Source organism: Pelodiscus sinensis, chromosome Z, assembly GCF_052426305.1.
Source record: "Pelodiscus sinensis isolate ZL-2025 chromosome Z, ASM5242630v1, whole genome shotgun sequence".
NCBI classification, from domain to species: Eukaryota; Metazoa; Chordata; order Testudines; family Trionychidae; genus Pelodiscus; species Pelodiscus sinensis.
The window spans coordinates 4413706-4433957 of NC_143085.1; the positions used below are offsets into that span (position 1 = coordinate 4413706).

The following is a 20252-nucleotide window of genomic DNA, read 5'->3' on the forward strand; positions in this document are numbered from 1 at the left end:
GCACACTGCACTGCAAAATGAGACAGCAGCTCATCAACAGCTCACTCAAGTGATTTAGAGCACAAGTCAAGAGCTGGTGCTTACAGAACTGTCAACAATAAGTGTCTCATTCTCAACAAGATCCTTTATTGGGTCACAAAAATTCGAGGCCACAGCAAATCCCTGAAACATTCCATCGAGACATGAGCATTCTGCCAGTTGGGAATGCATCCCCTTATCTAAAAACACCCATTTGGATGCTGACTTAATTTCTCTTTGCAGAACTGATGGCAACAGGATTTAGTGAGAGTAGTGAGGGACACAATTTTGAGATTCATGATTTAACAAAAAACAAACAAACACTGAGAACTCACAAATTCATGTACCAGCCTATTTTAAGATTGAGCTTTCTAAACCTATATGCAACCCTCTTCCCAGAAAGCCATCCCCTCATCCGTGATGTCCCGGACAAAACTTGTCAGCACACAACTCTTTTTTGTCAGAAACAGATTTTATTTAAACAGAACCCTAATTGCTGCACCAGAAGTAAATGAAGCCCTAATTAAAAAAAAAAAAAAAAAGTCAGCTGAGTCCAAAATTATCTTCGCTTCTGGAAAATGTTGCCACGGCCCATTCCACGACCTCTCCCTCTTGCAGCCACTGAAGAAAGAAAATGAGGGATTATGTGGATCAGACATAAAATGTTTGTAAGAAACTACAAGAGTTGTATCAAAAGGTATTGTACCTAGCCTCTTGCACTGGGTTAGCAATGTGGAAATTAGGTTAATCTGTACCGTTCAGTAGTTGATGTACTGATCTTTCAAAGTGCTTGGTGATGGGGAGCACAATTCAATGTTTACATGCTTCTAACCATATGAAAGGTGCAACTAATATTGGATTAGCAGTTCGTTCTATTTAGTGGCACAAACATGCAGTCCAGGTCTGTATTAAGAAGTCAATGCCATCCCAGTGACATTTCTGAATATTTTTTTACTGCCACCATCATTACACGCCATGCCTGAACAGATCTTGAAGTGCTCACTTTTTCAAAGTGATTTATATATATAGACCCAAAATAGATACTCTTAATCATTATATACCAATCTGCGTAATTTAGGCACTCAAAGCTAGAGAAGTCTGATTTTTCTAGTTTTGCAATATAGAAGGAGTTGAACTTAAGCGCCATTTTTATATTTAAATTAATTCTTGGGTGATAACTGAAGTAGATTTGATTAACCCAATGCAGAAAGACAGATCACTGATAAAAGATCCAAATGATGCAAACAGCTGCTTCAAAATCTGCACACATGCTTGGGGAGCACTACAATCTTGAGATTTATGTAGAAGTGTTGAACTTTTACAAGGCTAAGTGCCTAGCTATTTTTAAATACTATTTTAAATTTTCTGAGACATGAGAAATTTGAACCTGACAAAAAATCAAGTCAAGAAAAAAGGAAAATGAAGGGCAAACTAGCCCATTTTTAAAACCTCTCTTCTGGATACTTGCAAAATGCCTCCACTGCTTGGGATTTCATAGTTAAGAGGTGAAATAAACCGAACTCTTTCTACTCTAGAACTCTAGATAATGACACCTGCTTCAATTTCCTACAGGAAATTTAAAGATGACTAGACACAGAGGTACCCACCTTGGGCTTTGAGAATAGCTGCTTTGCCTCGTCCAGCCCCAGAGCCCTGGTTTTTATTCTTCATGCTCTTTAACATAGGAGCATTTTTCAACATATCTGGTAAAATGAGGAACCGGATCTTGCTCCCCCTAATATACACCTGCTCCAGCTGTGCCACTCGCCCATCTCTGTATGTCACTGTGATGTTGGACATCTGAAAGACATAAAACTGATTAATGCCTGTAATTGCATCTTAAATAGTGAAGTGTTCAGTGTTTTGGCTACAGAATTCTGATTCAAATAAATCTTCTCTCTCCTACGGAAAGCTGTCTGGTCAAATAGCAGCATGAACATATACAGTCAATAGAATAGCTTTCCAGGATTATTTTGAAGGTGATTTCTGAGAGAAGTTTTCATCTGCTGTATGCTAACATAGACTGTCTTCTACAGAAGCTACAGCATACAAACCATTGTAAATGGAATCTTAAGAGACTACACTGAAAGAGCAGAGCACGATCGTGAAGAATCTTTTTAAGACATCACTGCCTTACATCAGTTTTGTTTTCCTTGTGTGCTTAGTGTTAATCAAAGTAATCTAGCCAGGAAACAGTCAGATTTAGCATATTCATACAAATCTGCTGTGTACATGTAAAAAAGATGGTTGAGCAGGAGAGGGAAAAAAAAAGAAGAAGAAGAGAGCATGGCATGTAGTTTGGTACACAAACACCACTACCACCAAGGACTATTCCTTTGGTGATCAGGTCTTAACTTCAGCACCAAAGTCGAAGACCTGCCCTACAGAATTTTCAAATACTCTTTGTCCGTTGTAGATGTTTATGGGAGATAAGGCATTTTAAGTTTTACTATTATCAACCCTGGGGATTGTGTAGGCTATTTAGATCTTCCCAGAATTGTATTTCTAGTAACAAATTCCTAAAGTTGTTCACATTAACCCAAAATAAGCTTTGTTTATTTTAGGGATAAAACAGGAACTCACTGAGCAGGAAAAATATCTTCCCTTCCATAGTATCACATATATTAAGATTAGTTTACAAAAGTAATTACACATTAGATTACAAAAGTAATTTCTCATGAGAAAAGTGAATGATTTGTTATTTGAACATAAAACTCTAGCTCAAAAAAAATCAATTAGAATTGAGCATGTAGCACTCAAGAGAAGCTGTTGAAATAATGAGCAAAATGCAATTTCCTCAAATTAGGCATAGAACCGAGTTCTGAAAAACGCATAAATTATATTAGGAACATTCCCTATATACCAAAAAGTATCAGCTGTCCCCTCTAGATCACAGGTGAGACTATTTCACTTTGGCAAAGCTACAGAGCATGATAACCCACCTTTCTCGTCTATTCTCAGATGTCAATTTTTAGTAAAGTTAAAAAGCAACAAAGAGGGACCTTTCCAAAAATGCATAATTCCTTTTCCCAGACATACCTGGCAGTTCATATTGTCCTCAGCCTCAATGAGTTTGCCACGGTAGACTTCCCCTGTATTCGTCTCGCATGTCACAATGTGGCCTTCTGCCTCATGCAGCACTTTGATTGGAACTCCGATGGACATCTTTGCAGTAGTACTTCTCTAAAACTAGGGGACACACACAAAAAAAAGCAGAAGAGCACAGTAAGTTTCTTTATCCAGAAACTTTGCCTACACAATTCAGATTTCTATAAAAGCTTTAATCCAGAGAATACAAAACTACTGGCTCCTGTTTTTTCCCCCTATAAATTGAATGTCCTTGAAAAGTGTCAGCTTGCTCAAATAGAATTTTTGCCACCATTAACTATTCACAGAACAGGTCATCAGAATTAAGGCTTCTATACACATTGAACAGCTATATAAATGTCAAACCATTTTATTTTAAAGACCATGTTGGGTCTCAAAATCTTGGTAGCAAGGAAAGAAATGAGACATCTCCAAGTGCCATGGAAGATGGGGAAGAAAAAGTTCAAATTTTCTATATTTTCAGAAGAAACACTGAGGAACTTGAGGAGTTAGTCACAAAAGAGGGTTGAGAGGCTCTTTTCTATATCGTTTTAGTTACATCTACTCAACTCTTCTAACTTTGATGGTCTATACCAACAAAATGAAACTGGCTTAAGAATACCAAAGCAGAGAAATCAGCAATGCTAAGACACTAGCTTGCTACTAAAGAAAGGAAAATAATATTTTCTTTTAAAAACAACAAGTAGTTCTGTGGCATCAGAGAAGTGCAGCTGATGAAGAGGGTCTAACCCACAAAAGCTCATGATACGAAAGTGCCACAGAACTACTTTTCTAAAGTTACAGATTAACATGGCTATGCCCCAGACTATTTTCCTTTAAGTTAAAGAAACTGATGCCTTCTTCAAGGAGTGAGTTGTGCCCACAAAAGCCCATGATACCATGTACATGTTTTGTTAGTCTGTAACAGGAAAAATTTAAAAAATATCAAATAGTTTAGAAGCACCTTAAAGACTAACTTGGCTACCCTTCTGTCTCTTATCATCCGGGAAAGAGGTTTCATAGCCATGTTAGTCCCAACACATTGGATAGAAAAGCAGTATCTTTATTAACAGAAGAAGAGCTCTATGTAGCAGGGATGTGAAAGTATAACAATATAGGCTGCAGGTAACCACTGAGGTTTTCAATGGCTATACATTTGCCCAATTACCTCTTTTTTTAAAAAAAAAAAAAAAACATCGCTACTATGTAGCTCATGAGCTTGTCTCCTTTACTAACTGAAGCTGGTAACAAAAGACATGACCTCTTTCAAATTTGAAAAAAAGGCTAAGCAGCTAGGAAAAAAGTATTCACCTAGTATCCTATGAAAAGGAATAGTGATAGAAATGTAGCCTTGTTAGTCTGGGGTAGTTGAAGCAAAATGCAGGACAATTAGCACTTTAAAGACTAACAAGATGGTTTATTAGATGATGAGCTTTCGTGGGCCAGACCCACTTCCTCAGATCAAATAGTGGAAGAAAGTAGTCACAACCATATATACCAAAGGATACAATTAAAAAAAATGAACAAATATGAAAAGGACAAATCACATTGCAGAACAGAAGGGGGATGCGGGGGGGTGGGAAGGGGGAGGAAGGAAGGTAAGTGTCTGTGAATTGCTGATATTAAAGGTAGGGAGAGTGGGATGTTTGTGAGTTAATGGTATTACAGGTGATAATTGGGGAAACTGTCTTGGTAATGGGTGAGAAAGTTCAAAGTCTTGTTAAGTCCTTGTGAAAAGGATGTCAAAGCCACTGAGACGCTTTATGGCCCAATGCTGCAAATTCGTACTGATGCATTTATGGACTTCAAGTCAACTATTCATGTGAGCACAAATAATTAAGTAACGTGTCCTAGACCAGCAGGGGTGTTAGTTGACTACCTAATCAGCACAATCTTATGGGGTAGTTGAGTGGCGCATTGGCTGCTGGCTTAAGAGGCGGCAAGTGGAGGGAGGGGGTAGGGCGGAAGAAGTGCAGCCAATGCTGGTGGGAGCCAGGCTGAAAGCCAGTGCCCACAGCACCATGTCTGCAGTGCCCCTGCCTCCCCCAGCCCTGCTGCTGCTATCCAAGGCAGCGGGAAGGGGATCGACAGGCTGCTCCATCCGCAGCCCCCGCCCCACGCGAGAGCCCCCCCCCCCCCCTCGGCGGCGACGCGGCTGCCTCGGCCGGGCCGGGCCCAGCTCCGCGCGGGGGGGTCAATCTCACTGCACGGGGCTTCCCACAGCCCGGCCAAGGGGCAGACCCGCCTAGAAGCGCGAACCCCCCCTCGGGAGTCACCGCGCGACGGGCCCGGCCGCTCCCACGCGGTCACAATGCCGGTGCGGGGGGGGGGGGGGGGGGAGGGGGAGGAGCAGAGCCCCCCCCAGGCCCGGCCGGCTCCCCGCACGCGGGGCTGGGTGGTTGCTCCCGCCCGCCACTTACGCTCGGCGAGGCACGTCTCCCTGCGGCGTGGGCTCCGCGTTAGCGCTCTTCAATGGCCGGCGTCCCACCATGCACCGCGCGCGCGGCCGGATGCGGAAGGGCCTGGCCGCCCCAAGTGAGCTCCGCCCCTCCCCCTCCAGTTCGACGGTTGCTGCGCGCACGCGGCCTCAGGCCTCGGCGCCCGGCCGCGAGCGTCCCGCCTGCCGGGGAAACCCCGCCCCCTCCCCCCCCCGCACGAGCCCGGGGGCGGGGCCGCGCGCGGCTGACAGTTGGGGGCGGGGCGGCCTGGCCCTGGTGAGCCGCGCCCGGCGCGGGGTGGGGGCGCCGCTCTCGCCGCCTCGTCCTCGCTCCCCCGCCGCGCCTGAGGGGCCGGGCCCGGCGCTGCAGCTCCCCGCCCGCCCCGGCCCGGCCCGGCGGCAGCGCCGGGACATGAGGGGGCCCCGCGGGGCCGCCCGCTGAGCGGCCCGGGCCCCTCCCGCCGCCATGAAAAGCCCCACGGAGGCCGCCGAGCCGCCCTCAGGTCAGTGTGTCCCGGGCTGGGCCGAGCGGCGCCCCGGGGCTCCGAGCCGCCTCCGAGCGGGGCGCGGCCCTTCCCCCCCCCCCGCGGGGCGTGGGAGCCACGGACACGCCCCTCCCCCCGCGCGCGCGCCCTGTGGCGCGTGACCCCGCGGCCGCCGCCCCGAGCGCGGAAATCGCCCCGGGAGATCGCCCCCGCCCCCCCTCGGGGCTCGCCCGGCAGCGCGGGGCCCGGCGCACGAGACACCCCGGCTGTGCGGAGATGGGGGCGCGGGATGTTGCGCGGGAGTGTCCGGCTGGGAATCGCTGGGAGGAGGGGCCCCGCTTTCCTGAGGGAAGGAGCGTCCAGTTCAAAGCCCTCACCCTTGAACTGAATGGTTGACCAGCCGCCCGCCCTGCACACAGGCAGGCCCCGCTGGAGCAGCCCTCTGCCTGGTAAGGCCTGGCCAGGACGGGACAACCCGCTGCGGCACTGTGAGCCTGACCCCTCTGCCACGCAGGTAGCTGCTCCAGCTGGCGTTATCTAGTCATTCCAGTAAGCATGCAGTACGGCAATGCTTACCAGGAAACCAGTTACCCCTTTACTCCCTGGCTGTGTCTAGACGGGCCAGTTTTTCCGGAAAATCCGCCGCTTTTCCGGAAAAACTCGCCAGCTGTCTACAGTGGCCGCTTGAATTTCTGCAAAAGCACTGACTTCCTACTGTCTGAAATCAGTGCTTCTTGCGGAAATATTATTCTGCTCCCATTCAGGCAAAAAGTCCCGCTTTTGCGCAAAAGGGCCAGTGTAGACAGCTCAGATTTTTTTCCCACAAAAAAGCCCCGATCGCAAAAACGGCGATTGGGGATTTTTTGCGGAAAAGCGCGTCTAGATTGGCACGGACTCAAAGTGCTTTTGCAGAAAAGCGTCTGTGCCAATCTAGATGCTTTGTTCCAAAAAAGCTTTTAACAGAAAACTTTTCCGTTAAAAGCATTTCCGGAAAATCATGCCAATCTAGACGCAGCCCCTATGTTGAACTGGATTCAATGTGAGAACTTGTATATAAATACCAGATAGGTATTTTCCAGCAGAACATTTTGGATTTTTGAATGTATAGTGAAAAGAATCCTGTATCATTCTGGAAAGATGGTAGTGCTCTATCACTGTGTGAAAATACCACTGTTCCAGGAACATATGGTCTGTCTCTACACTATGCGATCTCGCACAAAAGCAGCCATTCTGTGCAAACTTTGATGCCTGTCTACACTGGCCATGTGTTCTTGTGCAAGAAACTGATGTTCTAATGTATAAAATCAGGGCTTGTGCGAGAACTCTGACGCTCCCACTCAGGAGTAAGCCCTCTTGTGCAAAAGCTCTTCCAGAAAAGGCCAGTGTAGACAGGCAACATGAATTTCTTGCACAAGAAAGCCCTATGGTTAAAATGGCTATCAAGAGTTTTCTTGAGCAAGAGAGCATTTACACTGGCATGGATGCTCTTGCGCAAAAGCACATGCCAGTGTACATGCTCTCTTCTGGAAGAGCTTTTTCAGAGGAACTTTTCCGCAAAAGAGTTTGTGTGAGAGAATGCGCCAGTGTAGACGTAGCCAAGGTGTCTTTAACCAGCTACAGGCAGATCTTCAAGGATCTGTCTTCCATGTACTTGCAGGTCTGTCAGATCAGGATTACTGATTGTACCTGCCTAAGATCCATGTTGCTAAGGGTAGTGCTGTCTCCTAAATTAGTGGCTACATTTCATGGATCTGTCACACTGAGCATTTATCAAATTGGAGGTGACTTGCTGTTCAGTTTATTGTGGGGAGCATATTTTGTCACTTCATTTATCCTAAAACTGCTGGTAATCATTCTCATCTAGGGAGCTTGAAAAGTAATGTGAAGCTGGTGTGGCAAAGGGAGTGGAGGACAAGGCAGTATGGCTGGAAACGCAATAAATCAAAGGAAATTAGTTGACACAATAGGCTTGTTATTACTGTTTGAAATTTTTATAGAAGAAAATGTGTTCTCTTTTAGGGACCTAGTGGGGGTAAAGTGGTTAGTGGAAAATGAGATTAGTATAGTCCATCACCAGAAATTTGTGACAAATGATTCATAATTCCTAATGTGAGAGAACTTTGAGGATTAGCATTTCCTTTAGGATAATGAGTTAGCATGTTGATGTGTACTGGCCAGCCATAGACTAACTAAAGACACTTGATGTCCTTGGCAAGTACACTAGTTTTCAAAGCCACAAGGAAAAAGATGAGAAAGTGTAGGGTACATAGAAATCTGAGAAGCTGTGGAAGGAGACCCCAAAATCCATGTTGGCCTCTTTCTGCCAAAAGCATTTTGAGCATATCTTTCCTAGAAAATTACATCAAGTTAAAACACAACCTTGAGGAGTTGCTGATAACCATAACTAATTCACATGTTTAAGACCTCTTGTTCCTGTCTTTACACTGGTCTTTACACTAACTCTGAAGACACAGTTGACATCGCACTAACTCAACTTCTCCTACTGGAGCTCAGTGTAGTGTTCTCAGTGAGTCAAGTCCTCCTATTATTCCTGTTGATCACAGGCTCAATACTTTCTTGTGGCATGGTATGTTTTATTGTTGGATGAACGCTGTGTCTAGGCACATCTTTGATGGAGTTAGACTGCACTGAAAATTGCCACAGTTACAAAATCTGTTTAAATCCAGAGACTCCATTTCAGGCTCACCACAATAAAAGATGAAAACCTATTGCTTCTTCAACATGTCTCTTAGGTTTTTATTACCACTTCATCATCCTACAGAAGTTGTGACCAGGAATAGGTGGATCTGCCTAGTAAGAACTAAGAAGTTAATAAGGAATACAAGGATGACTTTGCTGCAGAACTGGCCAGACCTGTGACAGAGAAATAGTGTCAGATTAAACCAGACACTTAATAGTTAACTTACTTTAACAATTTGGAAATTTACCTCTTTTTTTAAAAAAAAACTAAATTTTATGCTGAGAAACATAATCTGCTAATGGAACAAAATAACAAGTGTTTCTCAAGTGTCCCAGTACAGCACTTGAGTATGGTTGGTAGCAAGAGGACTTATAATACTAATGTGTGGAAGGATACCACATTTGGGCTAATTTAGAACATAAGAACGGCCATACTGGGTCAGACCAAAGGTCCATCTAGCCCAGTAGCCTGTCTGCCGACATTGGCCAGCACCAGGTGCCCCGGAGAGGGTGGACCAAAGACAATGATCAGCGAATTGTCTCCTGCCATCCTTCTCCAGCTTCTGACAAACGGAGGCCAGGGACACTACTTCTATCCCCTGGCTAATAGCCTTTTATGGATCTAACCTCCATGAAATTATTTAGCTTCTCTTTAAACTCTGTTATAGTCCTAGCTTTCACAGCCTCCTCTGGCAAGGAGTTCCATAGGTTGACTACACGCTGTGTGAAGAACTTTCTTTTATTAGTTCTAAACCTGCTACCCATTAATTTCATTTGGTGTCCTCTAGTTCTTCTATTATGGGAACTAATAAATAACTTTTCTTTATCTGCCCTCTCCACACCACTCATGATTTTATATACCTCTATCATATCCCCCCTCAGTCTCCTTTTTTCTAAACTGAAAAGTCTCAGTTGCTTTAGCCTCTCTTCATATGGGATCCGTTCCAAACCCCTAATCATTTTAGTTGCCCTTTTCTGAACCCTTTCCAAGGCCAAAATATCTTTTTGAGGTGAGGAGACCACATCTGTACACAGTGTTCAAGATGTAGGCATATCATAGTTTTATACAGGGGCAGTAAGATATTCTGGGTCTTATTTTCTATCCCTTTCTTAATAATTCCTAGCATCCTATTTGCCTTTTTGACCGCCACTGCACACTGTGTGGAAGTTTTCAGAGAACTACCCACGATAACTCCAAGATCTCTTTCCTGACTTGTCATAGCCAAATTAGCCCCCATCATACTCTATGTATAGTTGGGGTTATTTTTCCCGATGTGCATTACTTTACATTTATCCACATTACATTTCATTTGCCATTTTGTTGCCCAGTCACTGAGTTTGGTGAGATCTTTTTGGAGTCCCTCACAGTCTGCTTCTGTCTTGACTATCCTAAACAGTTTGGTATCATCCGCAAACTTTACCATCTCACTGCTTACCCCTTTCTGCAGATCATTTATGCATAAGCTGAAAAGGATTGGTCCCAGGACTGACCCTTGGGGGACACCACTCTCCATTCTGAAAATTTACCATTTATTCCTACCCTTTATTTCCTGTCTTTTAACCAGTTCTCAATCCAAGAAAGGACCTTCCCTCTTATCGTATGGCATGTAATTTACACAAGAGCCTTTAGTGAGGGATCTTGTCAAAGGCTTTCTGAAAATCTAAGTATACTACATCTACTGTAATTTGCCTCTCATGCTCTTCTAATGATGTGTTATCTTTACTACAGCTGACTATGTCCAGTTGCAAGTGCCAGTTCTTCAGCAGTTGTATCACTGGGACTGTGGGCTAGCCTGCTCCAGGATGGTTCTGCAGTAAGTAACTGGTTTTGATTCAAAGGGGTGGGTTTGGGACATGGAAAATTGGGAATGTTGGGTGGGATAGCTGTGACTAATCTCACAACTTAATCAGACCATATTTTCCCCATTGCCCCCATAAGAATTACTGGTGCCTTGCTGGGCATAGCACCCGAATTCCAGCCGGAGGAAAAGAAAACACAGATGAAGGATAATAAACAAGTTTCTTACTATGAACAAAATATCTGATTAATTTTAAGAATTTTGCAGATTAGCATGTTTAACCCAACAATGTTATCCTTGCAGATTAGCGTGTTTTGTCTAATACTGTAGAGTGTTCTGCTTCTTATTGGAACTGTACTTATCACAACAATTCACTTGAATTCCTTTCTCTGTGTCTTCAAATGACTATCAGGTTTCTTCTGTATTTATAGGAATCAGCATCTTGCCATTGTCCTGTTGGGCACCTGTTCTGTGGGGTAAATGTTTTCCATTCCAGGAATATATGAGTTTCAAAGCTATTCTCTGTTGCCCATTTTTTTTTATCCTGCTAGTTGTTCTGCTGAACTAGTCTTTCCTTCCACAGAACACGAGCTTAGGTGCAGGAGAGTGAAATATCTATTTAGATGTCCACTTAGTAGATATGAAGCAGAAGATTTTCATTTCTCTCCATCCCTTCTGCCAAGACGTTAGTCCGTATGCTGGTAATTTCCCATCTTGACTACTGTAACCTCTGCCTCTAGCCTCTCTGTTCCCCTCACCTCTTTTCCTTTCCACCTCATTCGAAACCTCAGTTGCCAAGATAGATATGCCTACCCTGCTGATCTGACCTTGTGTCCTTTCCTCTTGAATTCCAATGGTTTTCTTCTTTTCTGCATTTTGTTTTCTCACTTCCAAAGCACCATAACTTTGCCTCTGAATAAATCTCTGCTCTCCCACATTGCCTTCACCCAAGCCTCTCAACTGTTTTTATTCACACCACCCTCAATGCCTGAGGCAACCATTCTTTCAATATTTAATCAAGTTCCTTTCCTCCTTCAAAAAACTCCTTCTGAAACCTACCTGTTCCATGAATCAACCCAGCTATAATTGCCATATCCCTTCTTATATTTGCTCTGTTGCATTTGTGTTCTTAGATTGCAACCTCTTCAGGCTAGTGCCTCATTATTAGCTCAGCTCACCTCTAGTACAGTGTCCTGCTCACTTTGGCACTGTAAAACAATTAAGACAGTACTAAATTTCCAAAAGGGAAACAGTCACCTGTGATAAATCCATTGAAATGGTCCCTGCCCCATTTCTCGTGCTTTGGAATTTGTGGGTTGTATTTTGGTTGTTTTCTCAACCAAATCCATTGTTTCAGGTTTTCCTTTTTGTAATATTTAAGAGGTTTTGTACTGGTAGGCACACTTTCTCCTAATATCTTTGCTTTTTCACTTCCTCTAATACCCCAGGTACCTGAATCGTTTGAATGATGAGGAATTTCAGAAAGCCATCCGGGATCTCCGGTTAACAAAAAGTATCTGGACCATTGACTTGGCCTACCTAATGCGGCACTTCGGTGTAAAGCATAGGTTCTGCACACAGACACTTGGAGTGGACAAGGGCTACAAAAATCAGGTAAGTATCTTTTCACTAGGAAATATCTTTTCACTTTTAATAACTATCCCATCAGGGCAATTGGTGAAGTGCTGTTACTAATGTGGTTAAGCCACTGATCCTGTAAGCAAGGTTTGCCTATTGCCAAACTGTCCACAAAACAATTCCAAATCCAGGTTAGATGTAGTCCCAGATATTTTCCAGCTCTGATTCCATGATACATGTTTTAAAAAAATAGTACGAATTCAGTGTTCATGAAAGGTTCCAGCCTACTTAACAGCCTTGGAGACTGAAGCCCTCTATTTATCTACAGAACAGGTACAGCCTGGGCAGCAGCAGTGCTAGCTTCCACTACACTTCCCCTGCCAACGTGCCTCAGTCCTGACCAGGAGGAACCACCTCTAGAGGTGAGAGGGGAATTCAGTCTCCATGTCCATTCAATCTTTGGCCTCTGTTGATATTGCCAACAAAAGGGCCAGTTCGTTCCAGTAGTGGTTATGGTTTTTCTTACGTGGAGGTCTGCAGTCTAGGAACTTGATTGATAACTACCCGATTTATTTCACATAGGCAGCTAAATAGCCATCAAATAGTAACTGCTGACATGGGCTGAATGTGAACTGATGACCTACAGGAGAGGTTCTCACTCTGTTTCTAGTGACCTGAGGGAGAATTGAACCGTAACCCGTTACCAATCTTCTACCCACCCAGTCCCACTCTAACTGGTTTTTAATTGAAATTCATTTAGGTAAAATGAATCTCCATTCTGATTAATGATTCATAAATTATTCTTTTTCCCTCAGTCATTCTACAGGAAACACTTTGACACTGAAGAGAACAGAGTGAATCAGCTGTTCGCACAAGCCAAAGCCAGCAAGGTGCTGGTAGAAAAGTGGTGAGCTTATCATTTCACCTCTTTTTCCCCTTGTAGATGTTAGGGGCACCATTCTTTCAGAGATGGGTAACTTCATTATTTTTGACCGTGCTGATAAAGTCAGGCTCAACCTCCTCTTCAGTTCCCTCACTGTCTTTTCACTGGATCCTGCCCTCTCTTGCTGAGACAGAGGGAGGTAGCAAAATGGTGGCTGAGAAGAAGAGCAGAAGAGTGGAGCCCTAAAAGTTGAAAAGCAGGATTTGGATTGGAAACTAAGGCCTAAACTATAGTCTTCCGTTAAGATAAACCAGTAGGGAATGTCCTCTATTTTGTAATGAGCTTTTATTAAATAAAGTTGCCATCAGAGCTGAAGCGAATGTTGCTGAGATAAAAATCGATTGTTCCAGAGCTGTGCTAACACTGCTGTGGTCTGTATTTAGATTTATCTCCACCACTGGTGGGACTGATGCTGCAGTCTGACCACAGCAGACTGGTGGGGCCTGCCGCACCATGGGCGGGTAGGGAGCATTCCAGGACTGGCCGGATCTGTCCTAGTGTGGGATACCAATTAACTGGTTAACCATATCATTTAATTGGTTAACTTTCTGAATGGGCCTTTACATCCCTAATACAGCTTAATGTGGGGCAGCAGCAGGGGTCGCGTCCCACCGCACTCACTGTGGCAGTGGAAGCTGTGAGGAAGCAGAATAACACATCAGCCTCTGTTCTACTCCACTTCCATCTCCTAGGACAGCCCTGTCCTTTTGATTCACCACAGTGGCAGAAAGTGGAGCGCCCCATCCCACGAACAGGCATGCTTGACTGTAATGGGATGGGAGATGGCAGTGGAGCACAATAGGCTGTTATGTAGCTCTGCCTTTCTGCAGCTCCTGCTGCTGAGTACAGAAATTGTGGGGGGAACTGCTGCTCCCGGACCCCTCTGCCAAGGGCCGCAAAGGCTAACTTGAGGACCATCCCATCTATAGGATGGTTGGGTCAGCTGCCACAGGGCTGCCCAAAGTGTGGGGATTAGGGTGGCCGCACTGAGCCATCCTCTAGACTGGATGACTCGGCTCACACCTCCCCCAGCCAGACGGATGTCCCAGCTGTGGCTCAGAGCTAGCAGCCAGAAGCCACTGCAGCCCTGCTGTGCTACAGGTGATGTGGCTGGGACACCCCCAGCGGAGTTTAAATCACCCAGGGTTGGCAGGAGGGGATGGGGATGCATGAGGGAGGGGGAAATTGTGTGGGCTAGTAATCATGGCCAAGAGACACATGGTGTGGGGGAATGTATGGAGAAACCCCCCACTCCCTTCCTGAGCCCTGCCAGAGAGGGGTGCCTGTTGTCCACTAGGAGGATTTGGGAACTGGCATTGGCCATAAGGTGAATTGAGTTTGAAACTCTTGCACTAAAAATCCACAAATCCCTCTCCTAATTGACTCAGGTATTCCACTGGAATGAGAAGAGTAAGGGGAGATGATGGGAGTGTTTCTCCCATCAACTCAGCACATTGTGGATCCTGTAGTAAGTTAATCTAGGTTACATCAACTTGTGTTGCACTATTAATGTAACTCAAATTGTGTAGCTTAGATTAGCTTTTCTTCATAGAGTAGCACTTCCCAGAGAAATAAACCAAAATCAGACATGTGTGCTTTTGCTCTGTTGGAAATCCTGTAAATTACAGTATTTGCCAAATGAAGGACGACTTCATAGGAGAAGGAACTACCCCAATAGACACACATACATGGGAGAGAGAAGAAGCATAGACATACATCTTAAAACCCTAGTGCTGACAGTGAAATTCTGAAGAAGAGAAAAGACTCTGTCACACTGTATCTGACTATATAAGGGGGAGGGATAGCTCAGTGGTTTGAGCATTGGTCTTCTAAACCCAGGGTTGCGAGTTCAATCCTTGAGGGAGCCATTTAGGAATCTGGGGCAAATCTGTCAGGGATGGTACTTGGTCCTGCTGTGAGGGCAGGGGGCTGGACTTGATGACACATCTTCCAGTTCTATGAGATAGGTATATATCCATATAAGAGTATAAACAGAAGTCAGGAGTTGCATCCACTTCCACCAGCGCAGCATTTGACTCTATGGCTGTGTCCAGACTCAGGGGTTTGTTCGAAAAAAGTAGACTTTTTTCGAAAAAACCTCACCTGCGTCTAGACTGCAGCCGCGTTCTTTCGAAAGTTCCTCTTTCGAAAGAAGGCGTTCTTCAATGTAAATAGGGCTTCTTCGAAAGAGAGCATCCAGACTCACTGGATGCTTTCTTTCGAAAAAGCAAGCCGCTTTTTCGAAAGTTCAACGTGCAGTCTAGACGCTCTCTTTCGAAAGAGGCTCTTTCGAAAGAGGCTTGCAGTCTAGACATAGCCTATGTGTTTACTAGGCTGGATGAGTGCTAGCAAGAGAAGAAAGGGAAGGTACTATTTATGCTTGGAAACAATGACCTTATTGTGCTTTTAAAACTTGCATTTGCAAGGATCATTAGTGTCCAGTTAATGTATTCAGAATTTGCATGGCAGTACCCATACACCCACTGATGTGACATGGGAAGAGGAGGTGGTAATGGCATAAAAAAATCTAGGCCATATCTGGCACAGTAACAGAGCTTTACCATCTGGCTTACGTCAGGGAAGGAAAAGAGGTTGTATATGTGCCTGTGTAACAAAAGCACTTAGAAGGCATAGGGAAAGAGCAGTGCTGGAAGAGATTAAAAAGGACATCAGTTCAGTGTGGCATTGTATGCAGGCTGAATGTTTGGATCTGATCCAGGGGATGAGTGCAGACTGGTACGGAACACACCATCTGTCTGTCTCTCTGAATGAGGAGCCTCAGTTCAAACAAATGAGATTATCGCATGGGTGCCTCAGTTCAAACAAATGAGATTGTCACATGGGTGATTTTCGTGCTCAAATTGGACACAATAAAATATTAAAGCAATAATCCTGGCAAGAATACAGAGCCAAACAATGCAACTTTATAACTGGGAAACTGTATTCTTACTTGAAAAAGGCATCTGGGGATATAGAGACCAGGATGATAGGGGATCTTGTGCTATCCAATGCCCCAGCTGAGGAAGACTTGATTCTTCAGAGACTTTTGGGCTTTTGGGTGGGAGGGATGGGATTCTACAGCATCTCTGATTGCTCCATACATAAAATTAATCTCTCAAGGATGGAATAGTTATCAGATACTTCTGTAAACATGCTGTTGCCCCACATGCCTCTCAGACATCTTGAGATTCCATTCATTTTAATGCATGCTCTGTAGAACTTTAGCCAGCATGCCTCTGCTCTTCACTGGCAGTGAAGGTATACATAAATTTGGATGGAACAATTATCTCCACTGCTGCAGGGGTCCTCTCATCAACAAAGATATGTAATATAATCACATATGTCACATAAGAGATGGATAGCAGCCTCTCTCAGATCGTTGGGTGAGCTCATTCCAATAAATACAGATGTCTTTCCTGGGTTTCTTTGACTGTCTGTCTGAATTTTCTTCTACAGCACAGTGACTATGCAGGACATTCAGGAACACCTGTCCCAAGGTCATATAGCCATTGTCCTGGTGAATGCAGTCTTGTTATTGTGTGAACTTTGCTCAAGTCCTGTCAAATATTGCTGCTTCCTCCCTATTGGCCAGAAGTGCTTCTGCAGGAATCCTGACTACCAGGGCCATTTCATTGTGCTATGTGGCTATAACAAAGCTTCAGGGAGTGTCTACTACAACAACCCTGCCTATGCAGATCGTGAGTAACTGAACCTTGCTTCATTCTGTATGGATTATCCATCTCCTTGTTACTAATGTGCATAGTGCACAACCAGATGGAGTTTCCCAGATACCAGCCAACTAAGTCAGGCAGCACCAGCTGATTGGCCCATGCTTGTTCTTACCATATTCAGTGATTTCATTCTTTTCTGTGCTGTGATTCAGATGAATCATTGGAAATACATTCTGATATAGAGGTGGTCAGTAATCTTTCAGTAAATGGTCATGGGCAGTACTTTTCTGTGGAAGGGGCACGGGATCTGGGATGGAGGTTGAGTGCAGAAGAGAGCTCGGGATAGGGGATTAGGGTGCCAGATCTGGAAGGAGGTACAGGTACAGGAGAGGATTCTGGCCTGTAGGAATGGGTATATGAGAGGGTACAGGGTCTGGGAAGGAGTTATGACCTGAGGCAAGGTAAAGATGTGTACAAAGGTGTTTGGGTAGTGATCTGGGGCAGGGATCTTGGATGAGGAGGGAGTGGGGTGCCAGAGGCAAGCTCTGGCCAAGAGACACTTAGCTAGGCAGCTCCTGGCCAGCAGCCCATTAGGATTCTCAGGCAGGTTCCCTGCCTGCCACAGACCTAGATACTCAAAAGTGTTGGGCTGCTCTATGTGCCTCTCTGTGCCCTACACTGGAGAGGGGGAGACTTTGTGTGCTGCCCCTGCCCCCAGCACAACCAGCCAATGGGAGCTGAGAAATTTTGCTGAGGTAGGGGCAGTGCATGAAGCCCCTTTGTCCTCCCAATCCCACATGCAGCACAGAGAGATGGATGAAGCAGCCAGCACTTTGAGTAGCTCGGGGTTGCTCCCTGTCTGAATGTCCCAGTGGGGCAAACAGCAGTCAAAAGGCTTGGCAAGTCAGGTCCAGCTTGTGGGCTGTATCTTGCCTGCCCCTGTTCTAACAGGTCCTATGGCCTCCATACCTCTTGCTGCAGAAGCCTTATGACTATTAAGAGGAACACAGTTCAGGAGAGCTAAACTATAAATCTGTTTGGTATCTTGAAGACAGAACATAGTGTGGAATTATACATTACACTGCCCATTTCTGCTGCTGTTAAGCAAATAAGCACTCCCCTTGACATTAAAAGGACTACTCAGACAAGTAAGGACTGTAAGATCAAGCCAATGAAATCTAATTCTGGTTACCCAAAGTCTGCCAATGAGCTGTTCATGAGCAAATTCTTCTGCTGGCTCAACTGGACTAACACTCTGTTACTGCCCCACAGGAACATGCAGCACCAGCATCAGTAATTTTGAGGAAGCCAGGACAAGTTATGGCACAGATGAGGATATCCTGTTTATCTACACGGACAGCTGACATCCAAACTTGTTGTTCTGTCACTTCTGGCGCAGTCAACCCAACACCTCAATGGCACCTGGCTGCTTGTCTCAGGACTCTTACTGCAGCGACTTAGCTCCTGAATTGCAGTGGGATCTTAAACAAGGGATGCTTTATAGACATTCATTCAAATACATTGCAGTGTTGTCTTCATCTTTTTATTCCTGAATATGAAATACCTGATGTTGCAATATATAAAACACATTTTAATTTTAATATTGCATGTTTGAGAGCAGTTTCAAAATGCAGTCCCCTCAGAGTCCAACTCTTACAATTGGCTGTGAGCTTGTTTCTGAATTAAATACTTGAAATAAAACATGCCAACACAAATTTAATCCTCAGTTGGGAATTTGTGTATAGGTTCAGCTACATAAAGCAAGAAAGAAAATATATGCTGGCTTGCCTTCAACATTGTCAGAGCAGATCTTCAACTAGATCTAGTTATTTAATGGTCAGTAGGGTGTAGACAGAATAATATTACACCTGGCCCCTGATTATTTTTTTCAAGGAAGAAAATGACGTGTCAACTGTTGACATTCAGTGGTGGAACCTATCAGCATTGCCTGCATAATAGGAATGAAATACCATTTGCTGAAGCAAAGCTTCATGTGTAAACCCACCTCGACTATTCTTACCACTTTACCTATAGGTTGAGTTTGCAGTTTGACCTTACTGTCAACAGAGGACCAGTCTTCCTGTTAAGGGCTACTCCTTTCCAGTAGTAAACATCTGGTGTTACTTTGCCTACCTAGTTATCTTGCATGAATTAAAAGAGCTCTAGGACCAGCTTGACCAAAGTTCTGTGTTGCCCCAAAAGACTGATTGCTGACATCTTCTGTGGCCTAAGTCTGCATGCAAAAAGCTTGGGTCATTTTCTATCCCTCTCTGCAGTATTCGGAGAGCAAGTCTAGAAACAATTTTTAAACTGTCAATTAAGCAAACACATTAAGTAACCACCCGTGAGTACTGAAGGTTTATATCTTATGTGCTAGACGTGCCAGGGTGGAAGGAAGGGGTGAAATGTCTGGCAAGGAGACAGAACAATTTGTGCCCAAAGCTTGTATTGTAATGTGAGGTTAAATGTTTCTTGCTAAGATTTATTAAGGGACTTCCCAAAAATAGATACTGCCAGTAGCCTGGCTCAGAACTCAGCTTCTAATTACAAAGGCAAGGAAAACAGACTTCTCTTGGCTGAAGTCCAAAGACATAACAGGAGCCCAGACTTTCTACCTCTTCTTACTCTGCTGCTTACTCCAAAGCACAGCTGTAGTTCACTCACTACATTCTGATGCTCCAAGTTAAACTATAAGATTACAACATCTCTTTAACATACTATCTGGGATCACCTGCTTGGTAGAGAAGCATTAAAATGTGGGGCATAACCACCAAATTCAGCCATCTCCTCGCACTTCCTACAAATTTGGAGTCCTAGTTTTGTTGCCTCTTTAAATTGGCTTTCTGACTTTAAATAAAGATATTTGATTTTATATTTAGCCTTTTGAGCTGAAGATTCAGATAATGTACATTTAATTTAAAGACACACTAGCAAATATTTTTGACCCAAAATCTGGTCTACTCTAAATAATAACTGTTTGGAGCTTACCTAGAAATTCTAAATGATTTTAAAAACAAAAAAGTTGCTGTTGATGTAAGCTCTATAATGCTGTGGCTGTGTCTACATTGGCATCCCTTTCCGGAAAAGGGATGCTAATGAGACACATCGCAATTGCAAATTCCGCGGGGGATTTAAATATCCCCCACGGCATTTACATTTACATGGCTGCTGCTTTTTTCCGGCTTGGAGATAAGCCAGAGAAAAGCGCCAGTCTAGACGGGATTCTCCGGAAAATAAGCCCTTTTCCGGAGGATCTCTTATTCCTATTCCAAGTAGGAATAAGAGATCCTCCGGAAAAGGGCTTATTTTCCGGAGAATCGCGTCTAGACTGGCGCTTTTCTCCGGCTTATCCCCAAGCCGGAAAAAAGAGGCAGCCATGTAAATGCAAATGCCGCGGAGGATACTTAAATCCCCCGCGGAATTTGCAATTGCGATGTGCCTCATTAGCATCCCTTTTCCAGAAAGGGATGCCAATGTAGACACAGCCTGTATGTTTTGTACCTAGACAATCAGCAGAGGGGTACTTCTAAACCC

General features: G+C 44.5%; 2 protein-coding genes across 4 annotated transcripts; one reads left to right on the forward strand and one right to left on the reverse strand.

Annotated features, from left to right (window-relative positions):
* Positions 1-471: 471 nt before the first annotated feature.
* SNRPD3 (small nuclear ribonucleoprotein D3 polypeptide) lies at positions 472-5664 on the reverse strand. Its single transcript, XM_075897986.2, has 4 exons — positions 5526-5664; positions 3058-3207; positions 1626-1818; positions 472-639 (listed from the first exon to the last, which is right to left on the reverse strand). Exons 2-4 carry the CDS (start codon positions 3181-3183, stop codon positions 578-580), a joined length of 381 nt encoding a protein of 126 aa, XP_075754101.1. The 5' UTR covers positions 3184-3207; positions 5526-5664; the 3' UTR covers positions 472-577.
* Positions 5523-19547, forward strand: GUCD1 (guanylyl cyclase domain containing 1). 3 transcript variants are annotated; one of them, XM_075897984.2, is made up of 6 exons: positions 5523-5640; positions 10457-10541; positions 11975-12140; positions 12920-13011; positions 16504-16745; positions 17991-19547. In XM_075897984.2, exons 1-6 carry the CDS (start codon positions 5595-5597, stop codon positions 18080-18082), a joined length of 723 nt encoding a protein of 240 aa, XP_075754099.1. In that variant the 5' UTR covers positions 5523-5594; the 3' UTR covers positions 18083-19547. The 3 variants fall into 3 exon arrangements, with proteins under 3 accessions (XP_075754099.1, XP_075754100.1, XP_006136375.1); XM_075897985.2 differs by lacking the exon at positions 5523-5640 and adding an exon at positions 5776-6045; XM_006136313.5 differs by lacking the exon at positions 5523-5640 and adding an exon at positions 6401-6476.
* The last annotated feature ends 705 nt before the right edge of the window (positions 19548-20252 follow it).

Coding starts and splice junctions, on each gene's coding strand:
- SNRPD3 (XM_075897986.2), bottom strand. CDS start 3,183: ATGTCCATCGGAGTTCCAATCAAAGTGCTGCATGAGGCAGAAGGCCAC. Junction 1,819..3,057: donor AGGACAATATGAACTGCCAG/GTATGTCTGGGA, acceptor TATGTCTTTCAG/ATGTCCAACATCACAGTGAC. Junction 640..1,625: donor AGCTATTCTCAAAGCCCAAG/GTGGGTACCTCT, acceptor TTCTTTCTTCAG/TGGCTGCAAGAGGGAGAGGT.
- GUCD1 (XM_006136313.5), top strand. CDS start 6,416: ATGGTTGACCAGCCGCCCGCCCTGCACACAGGCAGGCCCCGCTGGAGC. Junction 10,542..11,974: donor TGCTCCAGGATGGTTCTGCA/GTAAGTAACTGG, acceptor CTAATACCCCAG/GTACCTGAATCGTTTGAATG. Junction 16,746..17,990: donor CAACCCTGCCTATGCAGATC/GTGAGTAACTGA, acceptor ACTGCCCCACAG/GAACATGCAGCACCAGCATC.